We start from the raw sequence: 24732 nt of genomic DNA, 5'->3' as shown, positions 1-24732 counted from the left end.
AGGAAAGGAAGGACCAAGAATCTCCCTTGCATATGGTCATGTGGAGGGATTCCCCTTAACAGAGAAATTTATAATCCACTGCAACATAACCCTGTGTGATCATTTTAATGGGGTGCCCCAGTGTAGCATGTACATTACCCATACAGGAGGAATCTAGAGTACACAGAACAGCTGCTGTATGTGTGAGCACCTTCAAAGCAATCTACCATGCATGGAGGGAAATAGGGTAATCCTGCTTGTCCACTGGATGCCGTTAAAGGAGCTAACCCAGTCTACTTGTGCAAAAAGGGGGCAGATCAGGGGGAGCCAAATGTACCTCCACTTGTTTATGTCCAGGTATTGCCCTCACTCCTGCATCCATCCATTCCTCAGTGTAGAAAGAAATGTATACCTGTGCACCACACCTTGGGGCCATGCATTACTTATTTAAATTCCCAAATAAATTATTATCGCAAAGAAAATGATGACATTTGTATTGGCTTTCTCTTTCCACTGAACACACACACACACACACACACACACTCACACTGTGGGCGCAGTCCTTTGATGCAGCCCATATGTGCTGGCTGCTTTTCAAAATTAAAACATCATCTGGCACTTAAGGAGAATCCATTTATTTTTATTCCAGTGAGCACAGAACCCCCTTAAGCGTTTTGAATGAGGTTTTGAGAATAAGGGACCTACCATTCTGCTTCCACCAGAATCAAAGGAAGCGGATTCTGCTTGCAATCTGGATAACATTTTGATTTTGAAAACCTATAAACACAACGGGGCTGTATCAGAGGACTGCAGCGGCATGAGAAAACAAGAAGACCCCTGAATGGCCAGGCCAAAGACTCATCCAGTCCAGTAGCCTGTTCTCACAAATGCCTACACGAAACCCACAAACAGGGCATGGATATGAATGCCTAATAACAATAACAATAACAATAACAATAACAATAACAATAACAATATTTGTATGCCGCCCATCTGACTGGGTTGCCCCAGCTGCTCTGGGCGGCTTTCCCCACTTGTGATTCCCAACAACTGGTATTCTGAGGAATATGGCCTTCATCACTGCAGGTAGTGTGTGCTGAAAGGAAATGAGAAGGCAAATATTACCACTCTGATATTATTATTTTCCCTGGTACTTAAATCAGTGCTTTTGCTGGTGGTACATGCCAGTGGTGGTACACAGTACCGGCACCTTCCCTCCCCCACAAATCAGAGCTCCGTGCCTCCTTCCCAAAGCCTAGGAAGCTTCTGCCCAGCTTCAGGAGGGAAGCATGGTACTGTGGCAGGGTCTGAGAGCCCTCTTACCTCCTTCCCCAAGTGCTTTCCGGCTTAGGGAAGGAGGCAGGAGGACTGCAGGATTCTGTAAGAGTCTCGTGCTTCCTTCCCAAAGCCCAGGAAGTTGAACGCAGAGCAACGGAAGGCAAATTTGTGTGCAGAAAAAAGCAAGAAGGGTGATTTGGGGTGAACCCTTCCCCCCCTTTTCTGTCCCAGATTCTGTTCATCTAGCAAAGGCATGAGATGCTCCTAACAGACTCAAGGGGGACATATTGGTGCCCATTTGGAGGAGATCAGCAGGAGGAACACAAGGCTGGGATCAGCCTGCACAGAATGTCCTCAAAAGGATACCTTGTTGCTTCTACCCACAAGTGCCTTTTGGCAGGTGCCCGCCCAGCCTCTGTGCCAAACGGCACCTTCCTTGGCTGGACTGCTCCAACAGCCAAGAAGGAGTCTTTTGCTCCTTTTGTGAAATCTCTCCACAGTTAAAACCCCACTCAAGGTGGCATACAGCAGGAAAAGATTTGTGCCATGTTCATTGCAAGATCTGAGAAGAGGCCCTATATATGCAGCTGCTTAGAGGTTAGGCATCCACGATCTCGCTCCCTGCTTCCCCTGCCCATTTAACTACTGAAAGGGGTTGTGGTCTGGATAGCACATGGACCAATATATTTTGAATGCTTTGACCCTGTCTGAAGGTCACTTGGCACTTTTACGTTGACTGGTGTATATCCCAAATGGAGAACTGTGAAACAGATGGACTCTTTTATTCATTTAGAGGCCCTTAACTGTTTGGAGGAATTTGTGACACCAAAAGGATGTGCTCTGAAGGGATAGGGGCTGAAGATTAGCACCTGCAAGCACTTGCATTTATTATGCTATCACAAGGAATTCATTATTTCTTGCACTTACAATGAAGGTGGCCAAGGTGTGGTAAATGTGTTAGCTTTTCTCTCTCCCTTTCATATATGGTGCTCCAACATAATTAATAACTCCACAGTGCCAATCCAGGCCACAGTCCATAGTTTCCATTGTTCAGGAGAGGGGCATTTTCTCTTGATTAAATGGCAGAAAGCAAAGTCAATAAAAAGAATTAAAATTCTAAAAACTTCTCAATCATTTACTCCCATCATAATCATGCACAGCCGTAGAAATCACTGAATCATTACTTTTGACATCCACTATATCTTAGGTAGAATCTACACACACATAAAATCCGTTCTGAAAATACTCTTTAAAAAGCGTTTTTAAAAATACATTGAATTTTCCATAAGGCTCACCATCGCCATCTAGTGTCACATTGTATACTGCACTTCAAACACACTTAAAACATTTTATTTGCAGCTGTATAGTGAAAAATAGCCCTGTTTGGATAAACCCTAACCTTTGAAACTGAAACATAGGATGGAGACACAATGCTCAGGAACCTCTGGTTGAATGGAAAGCATATTAAGCCTTTAGATCTTGATGTCTGGGGTTTTAGATAGCAAGAAATGATTGATTATTTTTTGTGTTCCAGCGGTTTACCTCTGCAAGCGAACAATGCAAAACAAAGCACGGCTTGAGCTAGCAGACTATGAAGCAGTAAGTACCTGGGGCCTTTCCTGGAACTGTCAGATAAATGAGACTCTGAAACTTAGTAGTGTGTACAGGGAGCAAGACAACACAGCACTGTTATCCTCATTGATTTTTTTACCCACTCCTAAAAAATACAGGTTCAGGAACTGTAACCCACATACAGGTACTTCAGTGGTACTTTAGTGTTTTGAAAATCCTGCAGAGAACTGCAAAACATGCAGCATTACATTAGAGATAGGAGTGTGACAAAAACAGAGATGATTTAATTTGAGCTTCCACAGAGTTGTTATAGTCTAGGTCTCTTAGAGGCTACAAGTTCAGCAATATACAAGGCTTTCAGTTGTACATGCAGTAGATCCCCAGGCTGGTCTGTGTTGATCCTGAATCAAAAAGCTGCATCACAAGACAGAATTAGGTTCACTTAAAGTATTGTTTAAAGTGGAGGGTGAATTGGTTTGTAGGTACACAGGTTGGAAAGCTGATGTACACGTTGGCTTAATGCCAACCTGTATATGAGCTGGGGGTGAAAAATGCACCTTACTTCAAACAATACATGATTGTGTTTTTCCCCCCTATGTAAATATTCACTGCTCATTTTTTTATAAAATTATATTGATCATATAATTATTATTTTTTAAGTATCCTCACTACAGACAGTATTTTTTTTTTACTATTCCGCAAAGCTAAATACTAAAAGGACCCTTTCTTAGTACAGTGGAACCTCGGCTTTCGAACGTAATCCGTTTCAGAAGACCGTTCGACTTCCAAAACGTTTGAAAACCGAAAATCAAAGGGCTGTCAGCAATTTTAATGGGGGGAAAAGAGAAATGCACCTCAGAAGCTGTTCGAGTTCCGAAAAATGTTTAAAAATTGAAGCATTCACTTCTGGGTTTTCAGCGTTCGGCTTCCAAAACATTCAGCGCCCGAGACATTTGAAAATCGAGGTTCCACCGTATTTTCCTGTGAGAGCAACTACACTTCAGGCTAGATTTTTAATACCATTTCATAGACAGATTCCTTTTCATTAGCCCCAATATGAAAGCTCACCGGAGGCTTGCAGCACAATCCTATGCATGTTTTACTCAGAAGTAAGCCCCACCATGTTAAGTAGCGCTTCCTTCCCAGTAATTGTGTGTAGGATTGCTGCTAACGTGTACAGGCCCAATTCTACTTTCAGCTCCAGGAGAAGAGCCTGCTTGTAGCTACAGTGCTGCATCCTGAACATCTCAGGCTCACCTTCTGCGCTACACTTTTAATTTTACAAGTTCCCCCCTGGATCTAAACATGTAAGGCTCATCTATCTACAATTTACTTCTGAAACAGGACAGAAGTGCTGAGTCTTTCTTGGAAATAGATCAGCATATGAATTTCAACATTTATTTATGTCACAACGTTTAGATGTAGGACTGACCTATGGGGGAAAGCCACCTAGAAACTTGTCTTGTGACCCAGCTATCCATTGTCAGCATGGAGGCTGCAGTGCACATTGAGAGCTTTCCCATCCAGTTCTGTGGAAGTGAAAGCTCTGGGCTGCAAAGCAATGCCAGGGGAATGGAGGATATAAGAGTCTCTGGATCAAAGGCCCTTGATATTGCATCTTACCCCATTAACAGGAAATCCTGTAAAATCAGAGGGGAATTAGGATGTTTCGGATGTGTACTTAAACAAGGAAGAAAACTGCTCAGATAAATTTATCTTAGGAACATTTCATGCTCCCCAAAGATCTCTCCCCAGGATCTTTCTCCTACAATCATTAGAAGAGGCATCTAATAAGAATTGCACACAACCATCACCGCCAGTATATCCAGTAGCTTGCGCACAACACGGCAGGGACTCACAGAGTGGATGAGTGACAATGTCTCAGCTAGAGCCGGCTGCCCTGTGGAACAGTCCGCCTGAAAATCCTATAGAAAGTCTTTAAAAGGCTACCCGAGGAACTTGCTAATATGTGGTATGTTTTCAGGAGAGCTTGGCCAGGTTACAGCGAGCATTTGCACGGAAATGGGAGTTTATTTTTATGCAAGCAGAAGCACAAGCAAAGTGAGTTCCACTGACGTTTTGTTGCTGGATTTGTCACCCACCATCTTAAGAGGTATTTCAATTTACATTCTTTGTGTTACATATCTACCTCACCATCAACAGAGTGGACAAGAAAAGGGACAAGATAGAGAGGAAAATCCTCGATAGCCAAGAGAGAGCATTTTGGGATGTACACCGGCCAGTGGTATGTAAACAAATGGATACTTGTAAGGTGGAGCATCAACATCTGTCTAGGATTTGGAGGAATATTATTTCTTCCTTGTTTATTTGTTTTTTGCTGACTTTGCTAGTTCAGACATTATACTTTTTGCTTAGTGAGCTGCTTGATCTAGTCTCACATACTCATTCTTATGCACAAACATGGCATGTTATTTGTTAGCTGTGAGGTCTCACTTTCCAGCTGGTAAGAACTTCTGAGATCATTGGGGTGTAAAAATATGTCCATGAGATTATAGATGGTTTGTTAGATCATGAATCACAGTGTCCTGTTTTACTCTTTAAATTTCCTCACAACTGGGGTCAGCAAAAAAAAAAATTGTAGCATCTAAAGCAGCCAGGAATTACCGTAACAGTTTCCAGTATAAAAACTACATTTTCACTTTTGTGGATATGTGATGTCACATTTAGGTGAGGAAAACAAGATTTGTGGAAATTGCCTGGGATGTTTTTCACACCCCTGTTCCTAACTTAAATTTAGACTATTTTCACACTGCCCTTTAACAAGGAACAATGGCCATTTACAGAGGGACTTTATATCTTCATGGATATAAAGTTAAATGGCTATGCTTGTGAACATTTAACTTTTTGTAATTTTTCATATATAAAAATCTTCATGTCATTGAATATTTTGGTGAGAAGAATTTGTTTGGGGTGTATTAAGAGAAGTACAGGAAGCAGGAAGCAGCCACAGATGGTGAGTGGAGTTTATGAGAGCATCAGAACAGAGCAGTGTTTTCTGAGCTTGGCGAAGAGCTCAAAGGGTGGGAAATCAGACCAAAGAAATACCCTGCAGAAGTGACACGGGTGGAAATTTGTTATCTCTAACCTGCCTCACAGGATAAATAAAACAATTGTGATGCATTAGGAGTGTTTGAAGGTGCTATCTTAGTGAACAATAATGAGCCCCATGCTTTTAAGTGCATGCAGGCAAATCAAATCTGTATGGCATGGAGGAAAGGTATAATGGCCTTGATCTTTAATGATGCTGGACATGGCAAGAACTGGAATCATTTCATGAGAATTTGCGTTAGGAAATAAGATGTGGAGATTCATGGTCAGACAGTTTGCCTGTGCCCATTTGGCAAATTCAAAACGTTGTGTAAGTGGAAGCTGGGCTCCTGAAATGTCCCCTTTGCTCACAGACAGCAACCAGGCCTCAGCCAGGGTCTGCTTTTCGTTTTACACAGGTCACACAGTAAAGAAAATCCATGAAAGGGTAGATCAGAAGGATTTAAAACCACACTTCTGTATAATGTCCCTGCGAACAAGCACATGATCTTCAGGAATCATCTGAGCTAGCATGCAGAACGCACGTTTTAGCACATTATCTCCAAAAATGTCTCAAATCCATTTTAAGAACAGCAGTACAAATTTAGCTTGTTTATAGAACATATATAAAGGGTACATTCATGCTTCTGAATAGAAATTTGATATAAAAATCAAAAAGAAGGCTCAAGAAGGAAAGGAGGTATGCCTTGTTTGAGGTATGCCTTGGACTGGGTGAACATGAAATAGAAGTCAATATAGGTTTAGAGATTTTACAGGCCATTTTATGACATTTTTCAATTCTAACAGTTTTTTAATTTTATTAGCAGTAATGAAACATCAAGTCAACTTAGTTTATCCACAGCATCTGTTTCCCACAATTTGCATTCATCTTGCAGACTGGCAAGCCCAATTAGAATGAGTGAGATGGCAGCAGTCCAGGAAGATGTGCTAATCCCAATAAAGTTTGTCCCCATAAAAGTAAATTACAGTGCAGTTAAATAGCTAAAACCATGCATTAACCCTTATTTTCCAAAACACTACATTCTTTTAACTTGGCTGCTTTCTGTGATGGCAAACAGAGTGTATCACAGAATGTCAGGTATCTTGATTTCTGCATACCCTGAGTAAATGTCAGTTATATGCCACCTTGGTTTCAACGACAAAGAAAAGGTGGGCTATCAGCCTCAAAAATAAATAAATAAATAAATAATAAAATAATAAATAAATAAATAAATAAATAAATAAATAAATCTGCTTCAAGAAACAAGATTATTGGATTGTTCTTGTTTTATTTTTTATTAGGTATTTTATTATTGTGATTTTATCTTGTGAACTGCCTTGAGACCTGTGGGTATAGGGCGGTATAATAAGAAACAAACAAACAAACAAGCACAATTTGTTGAAGGAGAGTGACAAAGTCAAATAGACATGGGTCAGCCATTAATTGACCATTTTGTTCTGATGATGGAAGAATTATTGGATTATGTTATATTGGGAGTTCAAATGCTTTTAAGAGAGAAGGGATGACTTCAAAGCAGAACAGGCTGCTTTCATGTCATTTCATGTCAGCTTTCTCACATTGATCAAGTTTGCTCTATTTAACTTCCCATGCAAGTTTTACCAAAAAAAGCCCAATGCTACCAAGGAGAAGTGCCGGGGCGGGCGGGGGGGGGGGAGGACTGTCTTCTGAAGTTCTTGGAAGACAGAGAGTGTCCAAAGTTCCTTTGAGGACACTTCCTAATCTAGCTAAGCAGTCCCTCCATCTGGATGGTGAAAAAGCATGAATGCCCATGCTCTCTAACCACATTTAACCATAAAGTCTGACAGAGCTAAAAAGTGTGGGTGATCTGCATGGTCCTGCCTCCCCAACCCACAGTCTTGAGAGAATATTGTTTGAATCATTGGTAGATATGGCTGCATTGCATGTTACACCCAAGGTGAGAGGATCCCCATCTTTGATAGCTCAGCGGTAAAACACATCCTTTACATATAAAGGGCTCCAGATTAAATCATTGTCTCTCTGTATTAGCCTTTGGCCAACCTGATGTCTTTAGACTACAGTTCCCATCTGCACCAGCCAACCCAGCCATACTGGCTGGGTTTGAAGGGAGTAGTACGCCTAAACAGCTGGAGGGCACCAGGTTGGTGAAGGCTGCTGTAGACTGAAGAACCTTGGGTAGTCAGGCAGGAAAAGATCAGGGAAGGCAGTGATATATACCAAGGGCCATTATTAACAAAAACTAGCATGGTGTGCTTAAAGAAGAAATGCAGAAGGAAGACCAGCTGGTTTTAATTGCCCCTTAACACTTAACTATTATGGTAAAGGAGGCACTAGCCTAAAATAAGAAAGTGCCCAGGGTGTTTAATTGTCCCACAATGTATCTCAATTAGTATGAGAGATTTTCCTGTGAAGGATCAGCAATTGCAACTAGAAGGATTTATTATTATTATTATTATTATTATTATTATTATTATTATTATTGGTTAGAGGTTGAGCCAAGAATGATTGGCTGGTGTGTGTGTGTTTTCACAATTTGATTATAGTGCTTAGCTAATAAATCTTAACTTATTGTCCTACAGTGTAAGTGATTTTTTCAAAAAAAATGATATATCAGATTTCTAGAATCTAGTCAGCCCAAGCGACAGCAGTGGTTAATTTGGACTGGGGCAGTGAGCTGATAAATGAAGCCAACCTTCCTTAACTCAAAGCCAAATTAATTAGCTATATATGAAGCCATCACATTTACATATTGATTTTGTGTTTTTCTTTTAGCCTGGATGTGTAAATACTACTGAAGTGGACATTAAAAAGTCTTCTAGAATGAAAAATCCTCACAAAACAAGAAAGGTATGTCCTAGTCTCTGGTTACCATTTACCATTTGTTCCTTTCCTTATAATGAAAAAACTCATTTTAATATTTCTGGGCATATATAGTGCCAAGAAGCTATTTCTAAAATGAAAGTAACTCTAAACTCTTATTTTAACAAAATAGCAAGGATTCTTTCCCCTGGATTTCTGTTATTGCATGAAAAGTATGATTTTGCCCACCCCCATGAGATGTAATAAATACCTGCTAGGTGTAGGTAATAGTTTAGCCAACTGAACCCCTTTAACTGTAATATAAAGCAAATACTTGCCCCAGGTGTTCAAAGTGGTAAACATATACTGCCCTACTCTCATTAAGAACAGCTGTAGTGGTGTGGTTTTGAGCATGTTATTTGACCTGCGACAACTCTCTGTCCTGCTGACAAAGGATAGGGTAATATTTATTCTGCAGTGGTAGACTCCACTGGTGAAAACCTTATATCCTGGTATAAGAAAGTGTGGGTGATTGCCTTATTAGAGTGGCCAGATTCAGTATAGGTTATTAAATATGTTAATGATGATTAGCACAATTTAAATCTGCAACCAACATTTAAAAGAATTTGATTGATTCATTCATTATGTCACACCTTCCTCTCTCCTCTCCCTCCTCAAAATTCTACATTTTCTACTGTATAAATATGCTCTCCATCAGTATCCATTAGTTCATCTATTTTTAATTATCTTACTATTTATTTTCTTTGTCAATGTAATGTGTGTGTGAAATATACTATATTTTGTACATGCAAAATTAATTTTTTAAGTTATTTACAAAACAAAAGCAAGGAGAGGTCCTGGTTCTGTTCCTGACATCTCAAGGAAGGATTGGGAAAGACTTTCTGAAACTCTGGAGAGTCACAGTGTAGACAATTATGAGCTGGAGAGACCAATGGTCTAACTTCTTATAAGGCAGCTTCCTATTATATGTGATAAAGTCCCCCTTAGCACTCGGCAGAATAATATAGAAGATCAAGCTATATCATCGTGAGAGAACTCAGCGGAGAGTCGGTTGGTCATCTGCATAACCTTATTATCCTACCATGTCACAAGTTCATGCGTGGCGTGGCAATTTAAAATATTGAAATGGGTCCTTGTAAAATGAATGTACTAAATGTTTCGTATACGTTTGTGCATAATTAGTCCACTTATGCCTACCAAAGCAGCACCAACATACCAACTTCTCTCTTTCTGTGTTTACATATAGTCTGTTTACGGATTACAGAATGACATTCGAAGTCACAGCCCTACACACACACCAGCGCCAGAAACTAAACCACCCACAGAAGAGGAATTGCAACAAGAGGTTTGCTGCGCCCTTATTTTAAACGAGGTCTCTTTAAATTCACCAGAGGTGGACCACATATTGCTTTCCATTACAGTATATGGGGATTCAGTTCTGACATGAATCAGAGCTAAGGTGAACAGATCCAGAGGGCAATGAAGTTGGTGCTCGATGCACAGAATTGCATAGGCGAACAGAACTGTGTACATGAGCATAGATTTGTGCATGCAGGACAGGGGCCTGCAATGAGGGGGGTCATTGGAAGGGGACATGTATGGGAGCAAGAGGGAAGTAAGTCCTTGAGAATGACATTGTATCACATCAAACCCCAATGTATTTTCCTGCTTAGTATTAAAAGGGCGTTTCCCTAAAATACATAGCAATCATTATTATTTTCAAAGAATATTATCAATTGCTTATAGGAATCTGCTGCCTATCACTTACATAAGAATCTGTGGAATTTATAGAAGCGGTGAATCCATGTGTGTGCAGACTTAAGCTTGAACATTCATAAACTGGAAGCGAGGCATCTTTGCATGCCCAGTTGCAAGGAGAGTCCTGATGGGCAGCGGGGGTCAACGCTACACACAAGGGCCCAGAGCATATGCAGATTCCCAATTTATCTTAGAGTCCAAATGAAATTCTACTTACTCGCACCTGACAAAGACAACTGAGCAATTATCCTCTTACCTTGGTCTTCTGTTTTTGCATTTTGTAGATAAAGTATTGGCAAATACAGCTAGATAGACACCGGTTAAAAATGTCAAAAGTTGCGGAAAGGTATGTATTACCTTCAATTCTACCAAGTTCTTTAGCAGGCATTAGGTTGTATTGACGTAAGAGTGCTGGGAGGCGTTATAATATTCTAAAAAATAAAACAAAATGACAGAGAGTAAGTTGCCCTATGCAAACAAGGTATTAGCAGTAATAGTAACAATTCTGTTGTGAAAATGTCAGGTTGTTTTTGTTTTTCTAGTTTATTGTCTTATACTGAGCAGTATGTGGAATACGACCCATTTCTGACACCACCCGACCCATCTAATCCTTGGTTGTCGGATGATACTTCTTTCTGGGAAGCAGAAGTAAGGTATGTTGTATGTGATCTGGACCTAGACCTTATTTTCAGGTAAACTGTTCTTCTGCAGCTAGGCTTGCTTAAAAAAAAAAAGTCAGTTTCCTAACAGAGATGGGGAAATAATATTTTTCAAGTTGAATCCCTATTCAGCTTCCCCTACCCCTGATGAAGGAGAAATCAAGGGTTAGGGTTTGGACATCAGTGCTTGCTAAACACAGGGCAGTCACATAACACAAAAAGGAAGTCTCTGAAGCAAGAAATGGGGAAAGATGGCCTGGGGGAGGAGTCATGGGCAGATCCTAAAAATATCGCAGCTTCCATGGAACAATCTCTATCCATACAAATGTACAGTGGTACCTCGGGTTACATACGCGTCAGGTTACAGACTCCGCTAACCCAGAAATAGTACCTCGGGTTAAGAACTTTGCTTCAGGATGAGAACAGAAATCGTTCTCCGGTGGCATGGCAGCAACAGGAGGCCCCATTAGCTAAAGTGGTGCTTCAGGTTAAGAACAGTTTCAGGTTAAGAAAGTACCACTGGAACGAATTAAGTGCTTAACCCGAGGTACCACTGTACTGGTAACGAAGCACAGAAACAGTGGAACTGAAAGCAGCACACTTGAGCACTTTGCTAGGTCAAGAAGCTGAGCTGATTCTACTTCATGAACCGCCTCTCTTCATGAACCGTCACTATTTTTATCTTCAGAAAAAGATCATTAGTCACCAGCCTGCTCTACAGTTGCAGTCTTGGGGTGTGTTTACTGCTTTTTACACATCATTAAATTAGCTTCAAGCCTAGTTACCCTTTAGGGCTACTTCACATGGCATGCATCACCTTTCCCCAAAATAAACCCAGCAACAAACACTCATTTCTGAGGGTGTATCCCTGCTTTTCTAGATGGAAATGATGGGGGGGTGAAGGGGGAGAAATGTTTGTAGCAGTCCCTAGACTAATCTCTCACAATTTGCTGTAAAATGCTGTCTTGGATAATAGAAAACTGACGAAACCATTAAAAAAAATAACTGAAGCCTTTTGCCTCTGAAAAACCTTCCCCCCTTTTCAGTAAAGAGCCAAACCAGCAAAGAGTAAAGCGATGGGGATTTGGCATGGATGAAGCCCTGAAAGATCCTGTGGGGAGAGAGCAGTTCCTCAAATTCCTGGAGTCTGAATTCAGCTCAGAGAATTTAAGGTAAGAAGGTTTTTGCATCCATTAATTCTCCCTTTCTTGATTTGTTCCATTATAAGCATAGAACTTAGAAACTAATCTTTCTGTCAGGACTAATTTAACCTTCCTGAGAATCTGGCCAGATTATTTTGCCAGAAATTGCAGTCAAATCATCCTATTAGTCATCCTTGTTCATAAGGTATTTCCCCCCATGTTCAAATGGCATTTAAGACACTAAATTGGAAAGGGGGGGGGGGAATAGAAGCTTTGCATCCATGTTTACAAGATTTAGTTAGCAGGATTTGAAATGTAGCTTCACAACTAATGTTTCCACATTTTCCTGTACAGGTTCTGGTTAGCTGTAGAAGATTTGAAGAAGAGACCGATGAGGGAAGTCCCTGCCAGAGTGCAGGAAATCTGGCAAGAATTTCTTGCCCCCGGAGCACCGAGTGCCATTAACGTAGATTCAAAAAGTTATGACAAAACCACACAGAATGTAAAAGAACCAGGGCGGCATACATTTGGCGATGCTCAGGTTAGCAGGATCCATTCATATAGATATATCCAAAGAAACTGCTGGCTAGGGAGATGTATAGCTGTGGAAAACTATGGACGGTTCTTCAGTCCACTTTTCTAAATGTACCATTGGCAGAGTGTTCAGTATTCACATAACATGCCATATACCTGATGTATACCATTTAAGGTCCATGAGGTCTGCTTTAATTATTCATTCACTTGCTGATTTTAAAAATGGGCACAATTCAGTCAAGCCTAAATATATTCCTGGGCTTATAAATACTTAGCTTTTGCCCCATTCTTTCCAGGCACAGGTCTCTGTTTAAAAGTTCCATGTGGTTTCCTTTAACTGAGCTTTCCCCACGAAAACCCACTCTTTAGCGTTCAATTGGAGCAAATGTTTCCCAGTGCAACTGGAATTTATGCTATGGAGAGTGGGGCCCCCTCAGGTCCACCTCCAAACCCATGCCTACTAGACCGACCAAGATTGGAAGAACTGAAATATAATTTTGCTGGGATGTCCCAGAAGACCCTGCGTTCCACCAAGGCTGTCAGTGCTACTCATAGTCATTCTCTCACAGCAGTGCCAGGCCACAATTGCCACCACCGACAAAACAGAAAGCTGTCTTTTGGTTAGAGGAAAGGCAAGTGGGGACATGATACAGGTGTATAAAATGATACATGATGTGGCAAAAGTGGATAGAGGAAAGTTTCCCTCCCTCATAACATTTAACATCCAATGAAGCTCAGTGTTACAAGATTCAGGACAGACAAAACAATATACTTCACTGGTTGAGTCTGCAATCATATCTCCTCCTCCAAGAGCAAAGAAAGAGAGGTCTGACCTTGTAGGGGGAGATCTGACCTCATACCCCCTCTCAGCTGCTTCAGAAATGTCTGCAGCCCTTGTCTTATTGATGTTGGAGAGACAACAGTAGACCTGCTGGCAGTAGGTCAGGGGAAGGCTTTGGGAAGGATCCGCAGTCTTTCATTCCCCCTACATAAACCGTAAAATGATGTTTGTGTGGCATGGGATATGTCAGTCCTGGATAATTTACCTCTATTTTCTGTCCCACTGGAACTTGTGGGAGGGAAATAGCTTTAAAAAGCAACCCCAAAGACTGTAAAGGGGCAGGGAAGAGGGAAAGATGCCATTTCCCCCTCCTCTCTGTCCTGTGTCAAGCAGGGCTCTATATCGGGCAGTTCATTTGCTTTGGGTTCTCCTTACTCCCCCTTGTGGATTGTTCTGTAAATAAATAAATAAAATATGTCAGCATTTTTTAACAGAGTCAATGATTGCCTAACAACCAGAGTTAGGAGAAGATTAATGGTGCGATCCTATATATATACACATGCACATATATGACACACACACACACTCAGGACTAAATCCTATTGAGTTCAGAGGAACTGGAAGACAAATGGATTTAACAAGACTTGCAGTAAGGTTTACACTTTTGCTCACATTTTTAATTCTATGCAGCTGTCTGCTCACGAGCTTCTCCAGTGTAGTTGGAAAGGAGTTCAGGTGACTCCATATGCATAGTAAAGGTAAAGGTAAAGGGACCCCTAACCATTAGGTCCAGTCGTGACCGACTCTGGGGTTGTGGTGCTCTTCTCGCTTTACAGGCCAAGGGAACCGGCGTACAGCTTCCGGGTCATGTGGCCAGCATGACTAAGCCACTTCTGGTGAACCAAAGTAGTGCACAAAAATGCCATTTACCTTCCCGTCGGAGCGGTACCTATTTATCTGCTTGCACTTTGATGTTCTTTCAAACTGCTAGGTTGGCAGGAGCAGGGACTGAGCAATGGGCGCTCACCCCGTCACGGGGATTCGAACCACCAACCTTCTGATTGGCAAGTCCTAGGCTCACAGCGCCACCCGTGTCCCCATATGCATAGTACTACATGCTAAACTAGCAGAGTCTCATACTTTGAAATGAATCTGAGACATGGTTGTTGTTGTTTTTTAAAAATAAGGGTGGTTACTACATCTGCTTAATTTCATCACAGACAGACAGAATTTACAGACAGAAATATTTTCTTGGTTGGAAGTAATTCCAGTTTTCATACGTAGAATGCTATAATGCATTTCAGAACTCTAATCTACATAGCAAATACTATTTTTATGCCACTAGATGGCTGTCTGTAGCCATGTTTTCCACAGAAGCATTCTTAATTGGCCTTATTGTGGGTGGCAGGTAGGCAGAGGATTGTAAAGGTGTTTTTGGTGTAGGGGATTGTTCTATATTTGCTTACAGGCCATATAGTTAAGATAGTTGATGGCACTGAGATGAACAGTTTTGCTTATTAAAAAGTAAATTCAATTCACTGGCTGTGGTAGATCTACTTAGTTAGAAATAAAAAATTGCAACAATCAACTAACTAGAGATAAGAGTTGCCTAAATACAAGTGATCCCTTTTTTAGATACAATTTCACCTCTCACAGACTCTGTGCCCTTAGCTTTAAGATCTCTGTTGCCTTGTTCCACCCTGTCTCTTGCCCTTTGTTATATCCCCAATCCTCCAATGCCGCTACCCTCAGCTTTCCAAAGGTGTCTTGTTTTCTGGCAATAATCTACCCATTCCTTGTTGGTATTCACTACATGTGAAACTTCATCCTTAAACATGGATGGTCTTGCTTCAAACCCCTCCTTTACTTCAAGGCCTTATCCGTATTCCCATAATCTTTATTTCTATCATGCACACTAATGGTGCACTTTTTTGGGGGGGGGAGGGGTGCATGCCCAAAAGTTCAGAATACAGTGGTACCCCGCAAGACGAACGCCTCGGAAGACGAAAAACTTGCTAGACGAAGGAGTTTTTCGTTTTCTTAGCCGCTTCGCAAGACGCATTTCCCTATGGGCTTGCTTCGCAAAACGAAGCTTGCCCCGTAAGCTCTGGGGGTAGCGGGGAAGCGCAGCGCATCTTCCCCGCTGTCCCTGGACCTCTTTTGAAGCAAGGGGCGGCGGGGAGAAGATCGCTTCTCCCCGTTGCCAGCCCCGCAATCTCCGGGGACAGAGGGGAAGCGATCTTCTCCCCTCCGCCCCTTGCTTCAAAAGAGGGGACAGAGGGGAAGGACCCCTTTTGAACCAAGGGGCGGCAACGGGGAGAAGCGATTCTCCCCGCTGCCCCTTCCCTTGCTTTAAAACAGGTCCGGGGACAGAGGGGAAGGCGCGCACGCCTTCCCGTCTGTCCCCGGAGATTGCGGGGCAGGCAACAGGGAGAAGCAATCTTCTCCCCGCCGCCCCTTGCTTTAAACAGGTCCGGGGACAGAGGGGAAGGCGCGCGGCGCTTCCCCTCTGTCCCCGGACGGTCTCCATAGGAACGCATTGATTGATTTTCAATGCATTCCTATGGGAAACCGTGCTTCGCAAGACGAAAAACTCGCAAGAAGAAAAAACTTGCTGAACGAATTAATTTCGTCTTGCGAGGCACCACTGTACCTATTTACATAGATCCTTTTCTGAGCAGAACAACTTGGCCTTTGATCATAAATTTCCCCCCCATTGCTATTGACAATGGCATTCTAAGGATCTGGAGATACAGATACAAAGATGCTTGAGATGGACTGAGCGACTCAGTCATCCTGCACATCTGGAAATCCACTACACGATAACCCTTTCTTATATGTGTATGCTGGAACTCCAGGCACATATCCACATGTGGAAGTCAGAGCAATGGATTATGTTTAGAGTTATCCCATAGTTGTTCCAGAATAGCAATATCCCTACTTAGCAAACAAGAGGAATACTGAATTGGGATCACTGTTGTTTATAGCCTATAGAAGGATACCCACATTATTATAAACACTACATGTCAATTACATGTTAGTGCCCTATTCTTCCCATTGCCCTTTGCGAGTCTGTCCTAATCTACAAACAGAAAAGTATCTAGATCTCTCCCAATGAACACCTCCCTCGTTCTCTTTTAATGGCAACCATGCCCACCTGAGCGGAGCTGGAACTGAATACCAGAGAGTTCTGGCTGGGGAAAAAGAGTCCTGCTACCAACCATCAGCTCTCATTGAATAAATTTCAACCACCCATTCTGAGCTTTTGACATTCCTTTGTCTAATCCCATCTGTGCTCCTCTAGCATTGCTTGAGAGCTCATAACAATAGTCCCAGACATGCCAATCAAACTCCATACAGTAAATATTTCCTATGTCTTTTGCTGGAACAACACTTCTGTCCATGCTGGGTGGATGAGACCATTCCCATTCGACTGGGAATGCTTTTATACATCCACGAAACTTTTATTCACATTGACATGCATACAATCAGCTGCAGTATCTCTTTTCTGTGTCCTGTCGAAAACAATCTCGTTGTGATTTAAAGTTTCCTATATTCCTTTAAATATTTTAGGAGCACATTTACAAATTGATGAAAAGTGATTCATATCCTCGTTTTCTACGATCCAGTGCCTACCAGGAACTGCTACAGGCCAAGAAGAAGGTATTGGTCCATCTTGTCTATGTCTTTCCAACTATTTCAGTGGTGGTTTCTCCTTGCTACCATATTGGCTACTTTTTCGCCTTGGGTAAGGTGCATATCTGGTAGGTGAAAAGTTAAGTTTGAGCATCACTGAAGGGATCCAGGCATATATCTGTTTTGCACTTTTGCATGACTGAATAAGTTACGCTAACCAATTCCATGTTGACATTCACATTGTCAAATTCCTCTAGTAACCAAAGGGCTAAATCAGGAAAATAGCTTTTAAGTAGGCCAAATATCTCTAGAAACAGTATTTCAGAATAGTGATTTTTTTTCACCTTTTTATATCTTATGAAACGATTTACCTTAAATGCATTTAAGACCCTACGGTGCATGCTTACTTGGAAGTAAGTCATAAGTGTGCTAGGATTGCAGTGCCATAAGCCTTTTATTCTCGGTTGACAGGAAATTCTGTTTCTTTTTTTCTATTAGGTCCATTGCTATATTCTTGTTAAAAGTGTATGATCTAGACCTAGTGCACGTTCATAGGGAGACTCCCTTGTGTAAACCCCATTGAAATGAATGTTGATACTATAAGGACAGGAAACAAATGATTTAGATCAACCGAAATCAATGGAGTGGCTTTTGATGTTCATTGATGTTTTGCTTTAGAAGACCCCCAAACTATATACGATGCAAAACACATTAGATTGTGAACTGTATATCTTTTTTGAAAATCTAAATAGCAGATGGGGGAAAGCAATCGGAATTGGGACGTTGGGAGTGCATTTTAACCCTTTCCTTCCCCACTATATTCCTGCCTTTTGAAGCTGCGATACACCATGGGAGAAAAGTTCCTCTCAACTTCAGTGGGCTAATTGCCGTTTCAAGGACACTTTTCTTGGAATAATGGTGGGAAGGAAAGAGCTATACCAGAACCACAGTCCCAGTACTGATTGGGGCTGCCATCCCTGCTATTCAGAGCAAGATATATGGAACAACGTTACATGTACTTTAGTTCTTACATTTAATAGCCTGCCTACAGAATAGCCTAAAACCAAACGACCTTTCCTCACCCATTCCAGTTACGTTGCTATTTGCATATCAAATAAGCGAAGATGTAAAACAAGCCAGAAATTCTCTAATTTGGGTGGTTTTCTCGTTTCTGTAAATGTCTGGCCATTTAATCAGCATCTCGTTGTTTTGCTTTAATTTTATGTGTGCGCGCGTGTGTATATAAATATATATAAAATGCCAGTTTGATCCACTTGCCAGAAATTTCTAACCAAAGGCACAGATCCCAAGATTATTGCATGCACCTGTGCGCCACCTCCCAGGTGATCAGCACTGGCAAAGTTGACTGGGCCATCCATCGGTTTAGTGGTGCAGAAACCGTGCAGGAGTACTGGGTGTGATTTCCACACCCACCCACCCTGCATCCAAGCCACACTCAGTTGCTTGTGTGGATTCCCATTCCGAAGGGACGTCTGGTCCTGTAAGCCTGCTTCTGCATCCAGATTGCCCTTCCCAGATCAGGTGAAACATTACAAAGCTTTCCTGTTATTTATTTCTCTACACGCTTTTACATCTTCTCCTACATTTGCGTTTGCTTTGTGATTTGTACATGAGCTTTGTGTTTTAGCAGCCCATTGTTTCTTTCTCCCCATCCCCCCATGGTCTGTTCTTTTCGGCTTCTTTTGTTTCCTTTCCCCTTTTTATTTCTTTTCTTTCACTTTAAGTTTGGAAACACAATGGACCGTCGAACATCTTTTGAGAAATTCACACGCAGTGTGGTAAGTTCATAACCTTGTAAGCCTTTCCGGTTCACAGACTTTCCTCAGGTGGTATTTGGGTGACAACCTGCTCATGTCACCAAGCACTGCTTTAAACACAGTCCTAGCCGAAATTATTTGGAATAGTTTTAAGTCTGCCTTCCGCAACCTGCTTCCTTCCAGATGTTGTTGGATTCCAGCTGCCATCAACCACAGCCAGCATGGGGCCAAAGACTGGTGATTATGGGAGTTGTAATCCAGCAACATCTAGAAGGCACCAGATTGGGGAAGGCTGGTTTAAATGGCAGGAGCAGCTTAAGCAGGCAAGATGGCCACACCGCTTTTCTGGAAACAAAATCCCATTCATTTCCTTTTTAAAAAAGAGAGAGATTGCTAAATTTTAAAGCAGTTGGATTTATTACATTTCACTCTACATTTTTTTTTAATCATGAGCCACCCCCACCCCCAAATGTTGTGTTTGTTTTGGAGGGGTTTTTTTTAAATGTGCCAATGACTTTTTCAACATTGTGCAAGTTCAAACTAAAGCATTCAACACATTTATTTTTGTAGGGCAGAAACATCCCAATTTTCCCATGCCATAAAAACTGTACACCAACACTGAGGGCGAGCACTAACCTGTTATGAAAAGAGGTAGAAGAACTTGAATTATACTTCAGTTTGTTGATACTGTCTGCTGAATCACGTGCATTTCATGTGTGTGAGTGTGTGTGTGCATAAGCGTACCGTATTATTGTAGCTTTTGCTGTGACAGCCAGTTGATGAAACCATGTATGCTGAAGTGATTGTTTGTACTGAACATCAGCAAAGATCATGGTTTTTGTTTTCAGTTGCTTCCTAAGAGATCAACCAGCAGCATGCTCCAATCAATATCTTTAATAACTCCCAAATAAGCAAGGCTTAAAATACAACCTAAAGTAGATTTAATGTCATGATAAAGACAATGTAGCAAGTGGAGTTCATGGATCACATTATCTTGAGTAGCTTTTGTGAGCTAAAAATAAAGATTTGGGGGTGGAGGAGGTTTGGATATTGATATTTAGGGGAAACATATATGCTACACAGTAATAACAGAGTACAGTATACGTTTAAGAATTCAACTGGATTTGGAATTTTTCATGCTCTCTTCCAGATCCTTTTCATTTCAATGGGCCTTGCACACTAAGATGTCTTTGTGTATTGTGCCAGCCACACCAAAATAAATCATTAGTGGGGAGTTTGAAACAAAAACCCCTATTTTTGCATGGTGGTTTTCCCACAGCATGTTATTCTGTGAATTCTGTTTCGTCTGGGGTGGGGTGGGGGGGGGAAGGGTCTATAAAGCCAGCATTATAATAAATTGAGATGTGTGATTGAAACTCACTTTTATAATTATAGGTAAACTGTTGAACAAAATCTGAGATGGATACAGCATTATCATAAATTATAATATGGAATCATATTATTATGGTTTATTCATATGCCGCTTCTTGGCCCAAAGGCCAGCCAAGTGGTGAACAGCAGATTAAAACAACATATAAATTACAATGCCATCAGTCAATCAAAATCAAAACATAGGAGGACCAGAAGGCATAGGATTAGAGAGTGAACCTCTGAGCTGTGGAGATTTCCTTTCTTGCAATGACTATGAGGATGTAACTAATGGAATTAAACAGTAGGCTCACCCGGAATATAGACAGAGAGGGGATGTCTCACTTTATAGCCAGCTAGGACCAATGATGGTGGGAGTCCAGCAATAACTGGAAGGCATTGTGTTGGCTACCCCAGAAACAAGCATGGCCCAAAGTCCACCAAATACACAGTCACCCTGTTGTGTCTGGCTGGAGCAGTTCAGGCCTTGGAGGTCTGGTATCCAGAGCCTAAGTAAATCTTGGGTTGGCCAGGGTTTGGCTGTCCACCCTGGCATGAGAGTGAGTTGGGGAAATTGCATCAGCACAGCACAGCAGGTTTGTCAGACATATTGCAGAGGGCAGAGGGGCTTCTCGGTAGTGGTGCCTGCTCTGTAGAATGTCCTCCCATCAGCTGTCAAGGAAATAAACAACTGTCTGACTTTCAGAACACATCTGAAGGCAACCCTGTTTAGGGAAGTTTTTAATGTTTGATGTTTTATCGTGTTTTTAATATTCTGTTGGGAGCTGCTCAGAGTGGCTGGGGAAACCCAGCCAGATGGGCAGGGTATCAATAAATATTATTATTATTATTATTATTATTATTATTATTATTATTATTATTATAATTATATCTTCATGGTACTGATGCTATGGAATAATAAACTTGGTAACAACTGTTCCAGTTCATATGTGACATATTCAAGGTCACAACTTTCAGCACATTTTCCTTCAATATATGTTAGCTTTTATCTCCTTTACTGAATTCCAGTGAGTCATTATGAAAAGTGGTGAGTGAAACTGCACTGAGGTATATGAGAAAGATGCTACTTAACCCCTCTGCTATCACCAACTATGCTGAAAGATGTCAAGAAAGAGGTTGTGGCCTTTTAAAAAAACAAAATATTGTGCCTTTTCTCTCTAACCCAAGGTAACTTCAGCCACACTCCTGCCTTTTATGAGGCATTCTTGCAGAATAGAACAGTCTTTGTTGGTCAAGGCCTTAAAACAGTGTCTCACCTCTGGGCTGCCGCACCCTGAACCAGTTGCCTTCCATGACAACTTAAAATACTCAATCACAGCAGCATCCTGCTTGCTAGATGATGCTGTAAGCTGCTGTGGCATGACAATAGTGGGTGCAGAGGGTGTCCACCAGGAGACAACATGGAAAGGGGTGGGTGTGTTCTGCACCCAGCAGTATGGAGGCACCCAGTTGCTGGATTCCAGCAGCCTGTATCTGCACTGGGTCACCCATCCACTCAGCAACTGTGTACTGGCTGCAGCACCCTGCCTCTGCCACCACCTCCTAGTGAGAAAGGTAAGGGAGCCGGGGGGGGGAGGGTCTACCTCTATGGAGCCATGCCATGGCCACCAGCCATTACTCAGTACACAATGCATGCAAAGGACACAAAGCACTGCAATACCTTTGTTCAGTCTGTCCCTATTATCTAAATTGAGACTGAGATATGGGGGTGTTTGTTGGGACATCTGGCCAGTGCAATTTGTCATAATCTTGAAAAGCAGTTTGTGGTAGCCAGGGCCATCTTTACCCAGGGGTGCAAGGGGTGTGGGGCACCCAGGCACTGAATTCTGGGGGGCGCCGGGCGGCCACTGCTGAAGTTGCCTAAGAGTATTGTATTGAGCTGCTATGCGGCAGTGGGGTCAGCAACACCTTTAACACGACTGATCTTGTGCCACCTGCATGCCAGGAGGAGGGGGAGTGACAGGAAAGAGGGAGAGAGAGACAGAAAGAGAACGTGCCTATCTAGCGATGGGAGCGCATGCATGGAGTCTTTACACTGACTCCCAGTGTGTTCTTTGTCTTCTTTAGGAAAGCTGGTTTTAAACAAAAACCCCAAAAACTCCTTTTTGAGCCGTGCAGGCATATTTATCAAATGATAATAGTGACATAAGGCATAATAAAAGTTAATTTGGGGGCTAAACTAAATTTGGAGGTGCTGGGTGGATCTTTGCACCCTGGTGGCGCATATGCTAAAGACGGTCCTGTTGGCAGCAGTAAATCAAATAGTAGCTTGATTTGTTTCAGCAATTCAGCAATTCGCTCTGTGGCTTCAAATCTTTAACTTACGGTATATTGCCGAACACACTGCAGGGGAAATGTTAGGTAGTTTTTATGGTATCAAGTAAATACAGACAGAGTGAAAACTGAAAAGCATGATGGAATTCTCTCAAGAATTCCAATCTCTGAAGTCTTTTGTTTGCTTGCTGATAACTAATGAATTCAATAGGATAAATTTCAATTGGATAGCTACAAATGGGTACAATGTGTGGCATGCTAAATGAAAAACCAAGCTGCTTTTACCACTAGACTTAGATTTATTCAGAGTGTTCAGGTACAGATCCAGGCATCCGTATATGTCACTTGAGTTCCTTGAAATTGATTATGGTACACTTGGTGATTTGGCAGCTGAACCAATTCAATGGAAGGCTTGCATCTAAGGTGATAAGGAACTTCCATGGTGACCTTTATCTGTGATGGCCAATTCAGACATGCATGTCATCTCTTGATATCAGCAGTCACCAAATGTTTAACCATTTGTTGTGAAACAGCCCATACAGGGTTCCTGGGTAAAATGTATTGATGTTACCTACAGTAAGGTAGGTGCTTCGCGATGAACTGGGTTTGCAGTGATCATGCCTCTATTTTCTGTTTTCTTTTGTTTGTCTGTTTTTTTATCTTCTCCTCAGGGGAAATCGCTCACATCAAAGAGATTAACCAGTCTAGTGCAGTCCTACTAAAAGGACCACCTTATAGCATGGAAGCAGACTCAATCATTATACATACTTTGTAGCTCACTAATTGCCTGAAGACAGAGGACAGTAGAACAAGATGTTGCATGAGCAAAGGACATGACTCGTTTTCTTTTGTGTATATCAAGGCATTACAGACTCCAAGGGACTCGCTAACCTTTCGATGCCTCCATTTTGAAAAACTCTCTGCTCACTTTCGCCTTCATATCAAGCTGGATCTGTGTCTTTTTGTTTCCTGCAAGCTGAAGTACAGTGAAAAAAGCTTCTCTTAGGCAGAGTTTATTCACAGTACTGTCAGTCGCAAACTGGAAGAAATGTAAAAAAACCCCTAAAAATAAAAAATGAATATATTCATAAATATACCTACTATGACATCACGGCTATTGCACAATAAATTAGCACAGAAGGTTCCATCTCACCGATGTAGTCACATCGAGAAAGAAAGTCTGTGTCTTTGTCTGTTGTCTGTATATTCTATGTTAATGTTTCTTGCATTTATTTTTATACCATATTTTAAGACAAAAAGAACACCTTTTACTCCAAATGTATTAAAGCTGATCCTTTCTCTGTAAATTTGTGTATGTTTATATTGTTGTTTTATCTTTCATTAAAATATGCAGAATCTCTTCCATCTGGTAAGTTTAAGTTCATCGGACTGGCAGGGGCAGCAACATGGTTTTTACTTCCTTTCTGTTTGGAGATGTGCACATCGTCTAAACCCACAGCTAAACTGCACTAGACAGGAAAGGCAAAGAACAGTTATGAAACTGTGCAGCAGGCAGAAAAAAACAGTATAAACATTTTATTGGTTTACTTGAAGCAATGATGGGGAAAACTGGCACCTGTTTCTGTATGCCTCTTAATGAAGCTTTTAAAGGCAAATGTACTCTATCTGGGGGAATGGGGGGGGGGGATTAATAACATTGATTTAAAAAAACATAGTGACAGGATTCCGGTACCAGATCTGAGAAGAACAGCCTTTGCCCAGCAGTTAATAAAACGGAGCCATTCAAAAGCAGTTAACATCAAGATCACACTGACTTGTTTTGTTTGCTTCAGAAAGGTGATACCCCCTGCATTTTATTATAAACATTTCACGGACAAGTATTACTCAGCCATTGATAAAAGCAGGGCTGGCCCAACTCCACCAGCCCCCCAAGTAGTTGCTATGGGCAATGTTCTTCAACCTCTGGAAAGCAATAATGTGGTACTAAATCTACCACTAATGCACTTTTCTTGTGTCAAGAACATGTTGCAAAATACACCCGCAATAAAGCACCAGGCCCTGGCTGGCCTTGTTACCTAAGGGCTGGGAGGAGTGATATTTTTGCGTGTCCCTTCCTCATCTT

General features: G+C 41.6%; 1 protein-coding gene and 1 pseudogene across 7 annotated transcripts in view; both read left to right on the top strand.

The window, feature by feature from the left end:
• The window catches only part of RGS7 (regulator of G protein signaling 7), a 129034-nt gene extending 105025 nt beyond the window's left edge, over positions 1–24009 (top strand). For 3 of the 6 annotated variants that reach the window (XM_083496910.1, XM_083496911.1, XM_083496912.1), the window contains exons 7-19: positions 2792–2856; positions 4814–4890; positions 4993–5074; positions 8651–8725; positions 9945–10043; positions 10741–10802; positions 10999–11109; positions 12162–12287; positions 12612–12798; positions 17146–17235; positions 18954–19007; positions 19557–19637; positions 23321–24009. In XM_083496910.1, coding sequence (XP_083353036.1) covers positions 2792–2856; positions 4814–4890; positions 4993–5074; positions 8651–8725; positions 9945–10043; positions 10741–10802; positions 10999–11109; positions 12162–12287; positions 12612–12798; positions 17146–17235; positions 18954–19007; positions 19557–19631 — 1103 coding nt within the window. In that variant the 3' untranslated portion in view covers positions 19632–19637; positions 23321–24009. The remainder of the gene's footprint in view (positions 1–2791; positions 2857–4813; positions 4891–4992; positions 5075–8650; positions 8726–9944; positions 10044–10740; positions 10803–10998; positions 11110–12161; positions 12288–12611; positions 12799–17145; positions 17236–18953; positions 19008–19556; positions 19638–23320) is intronic. The other 3 variants (XM_083496914.1, XM_083496913.1, XM_083496915.1) reach the window with 3 other exon arrangements.
• Positions 23470–24022, top strand: LOC310704025 (annotated as a pseudogene). Its single transcript has one exon. The product of its transcript is annotated as an uncharacterized misc_RNA (transcript).
• The last annotated feature ends 710 nt before the right edge of the window (positions 24023–24732 follow it).

The sequence above is a fragment of the Podarcis liolepis genome (genome assembly GCF_965112155.1).
Source record: "Podarcis liolepis genome assembly, chromosome: 3".
NCBI lineage: Eukaryota > Metazoa > Chordata > Lepidosauria > Squamata > Lacertidae > Podarcis > Podarcis liolepis.
This window is presented reverse-complemented; position numbering and strand designations above follow the sequence as displayed.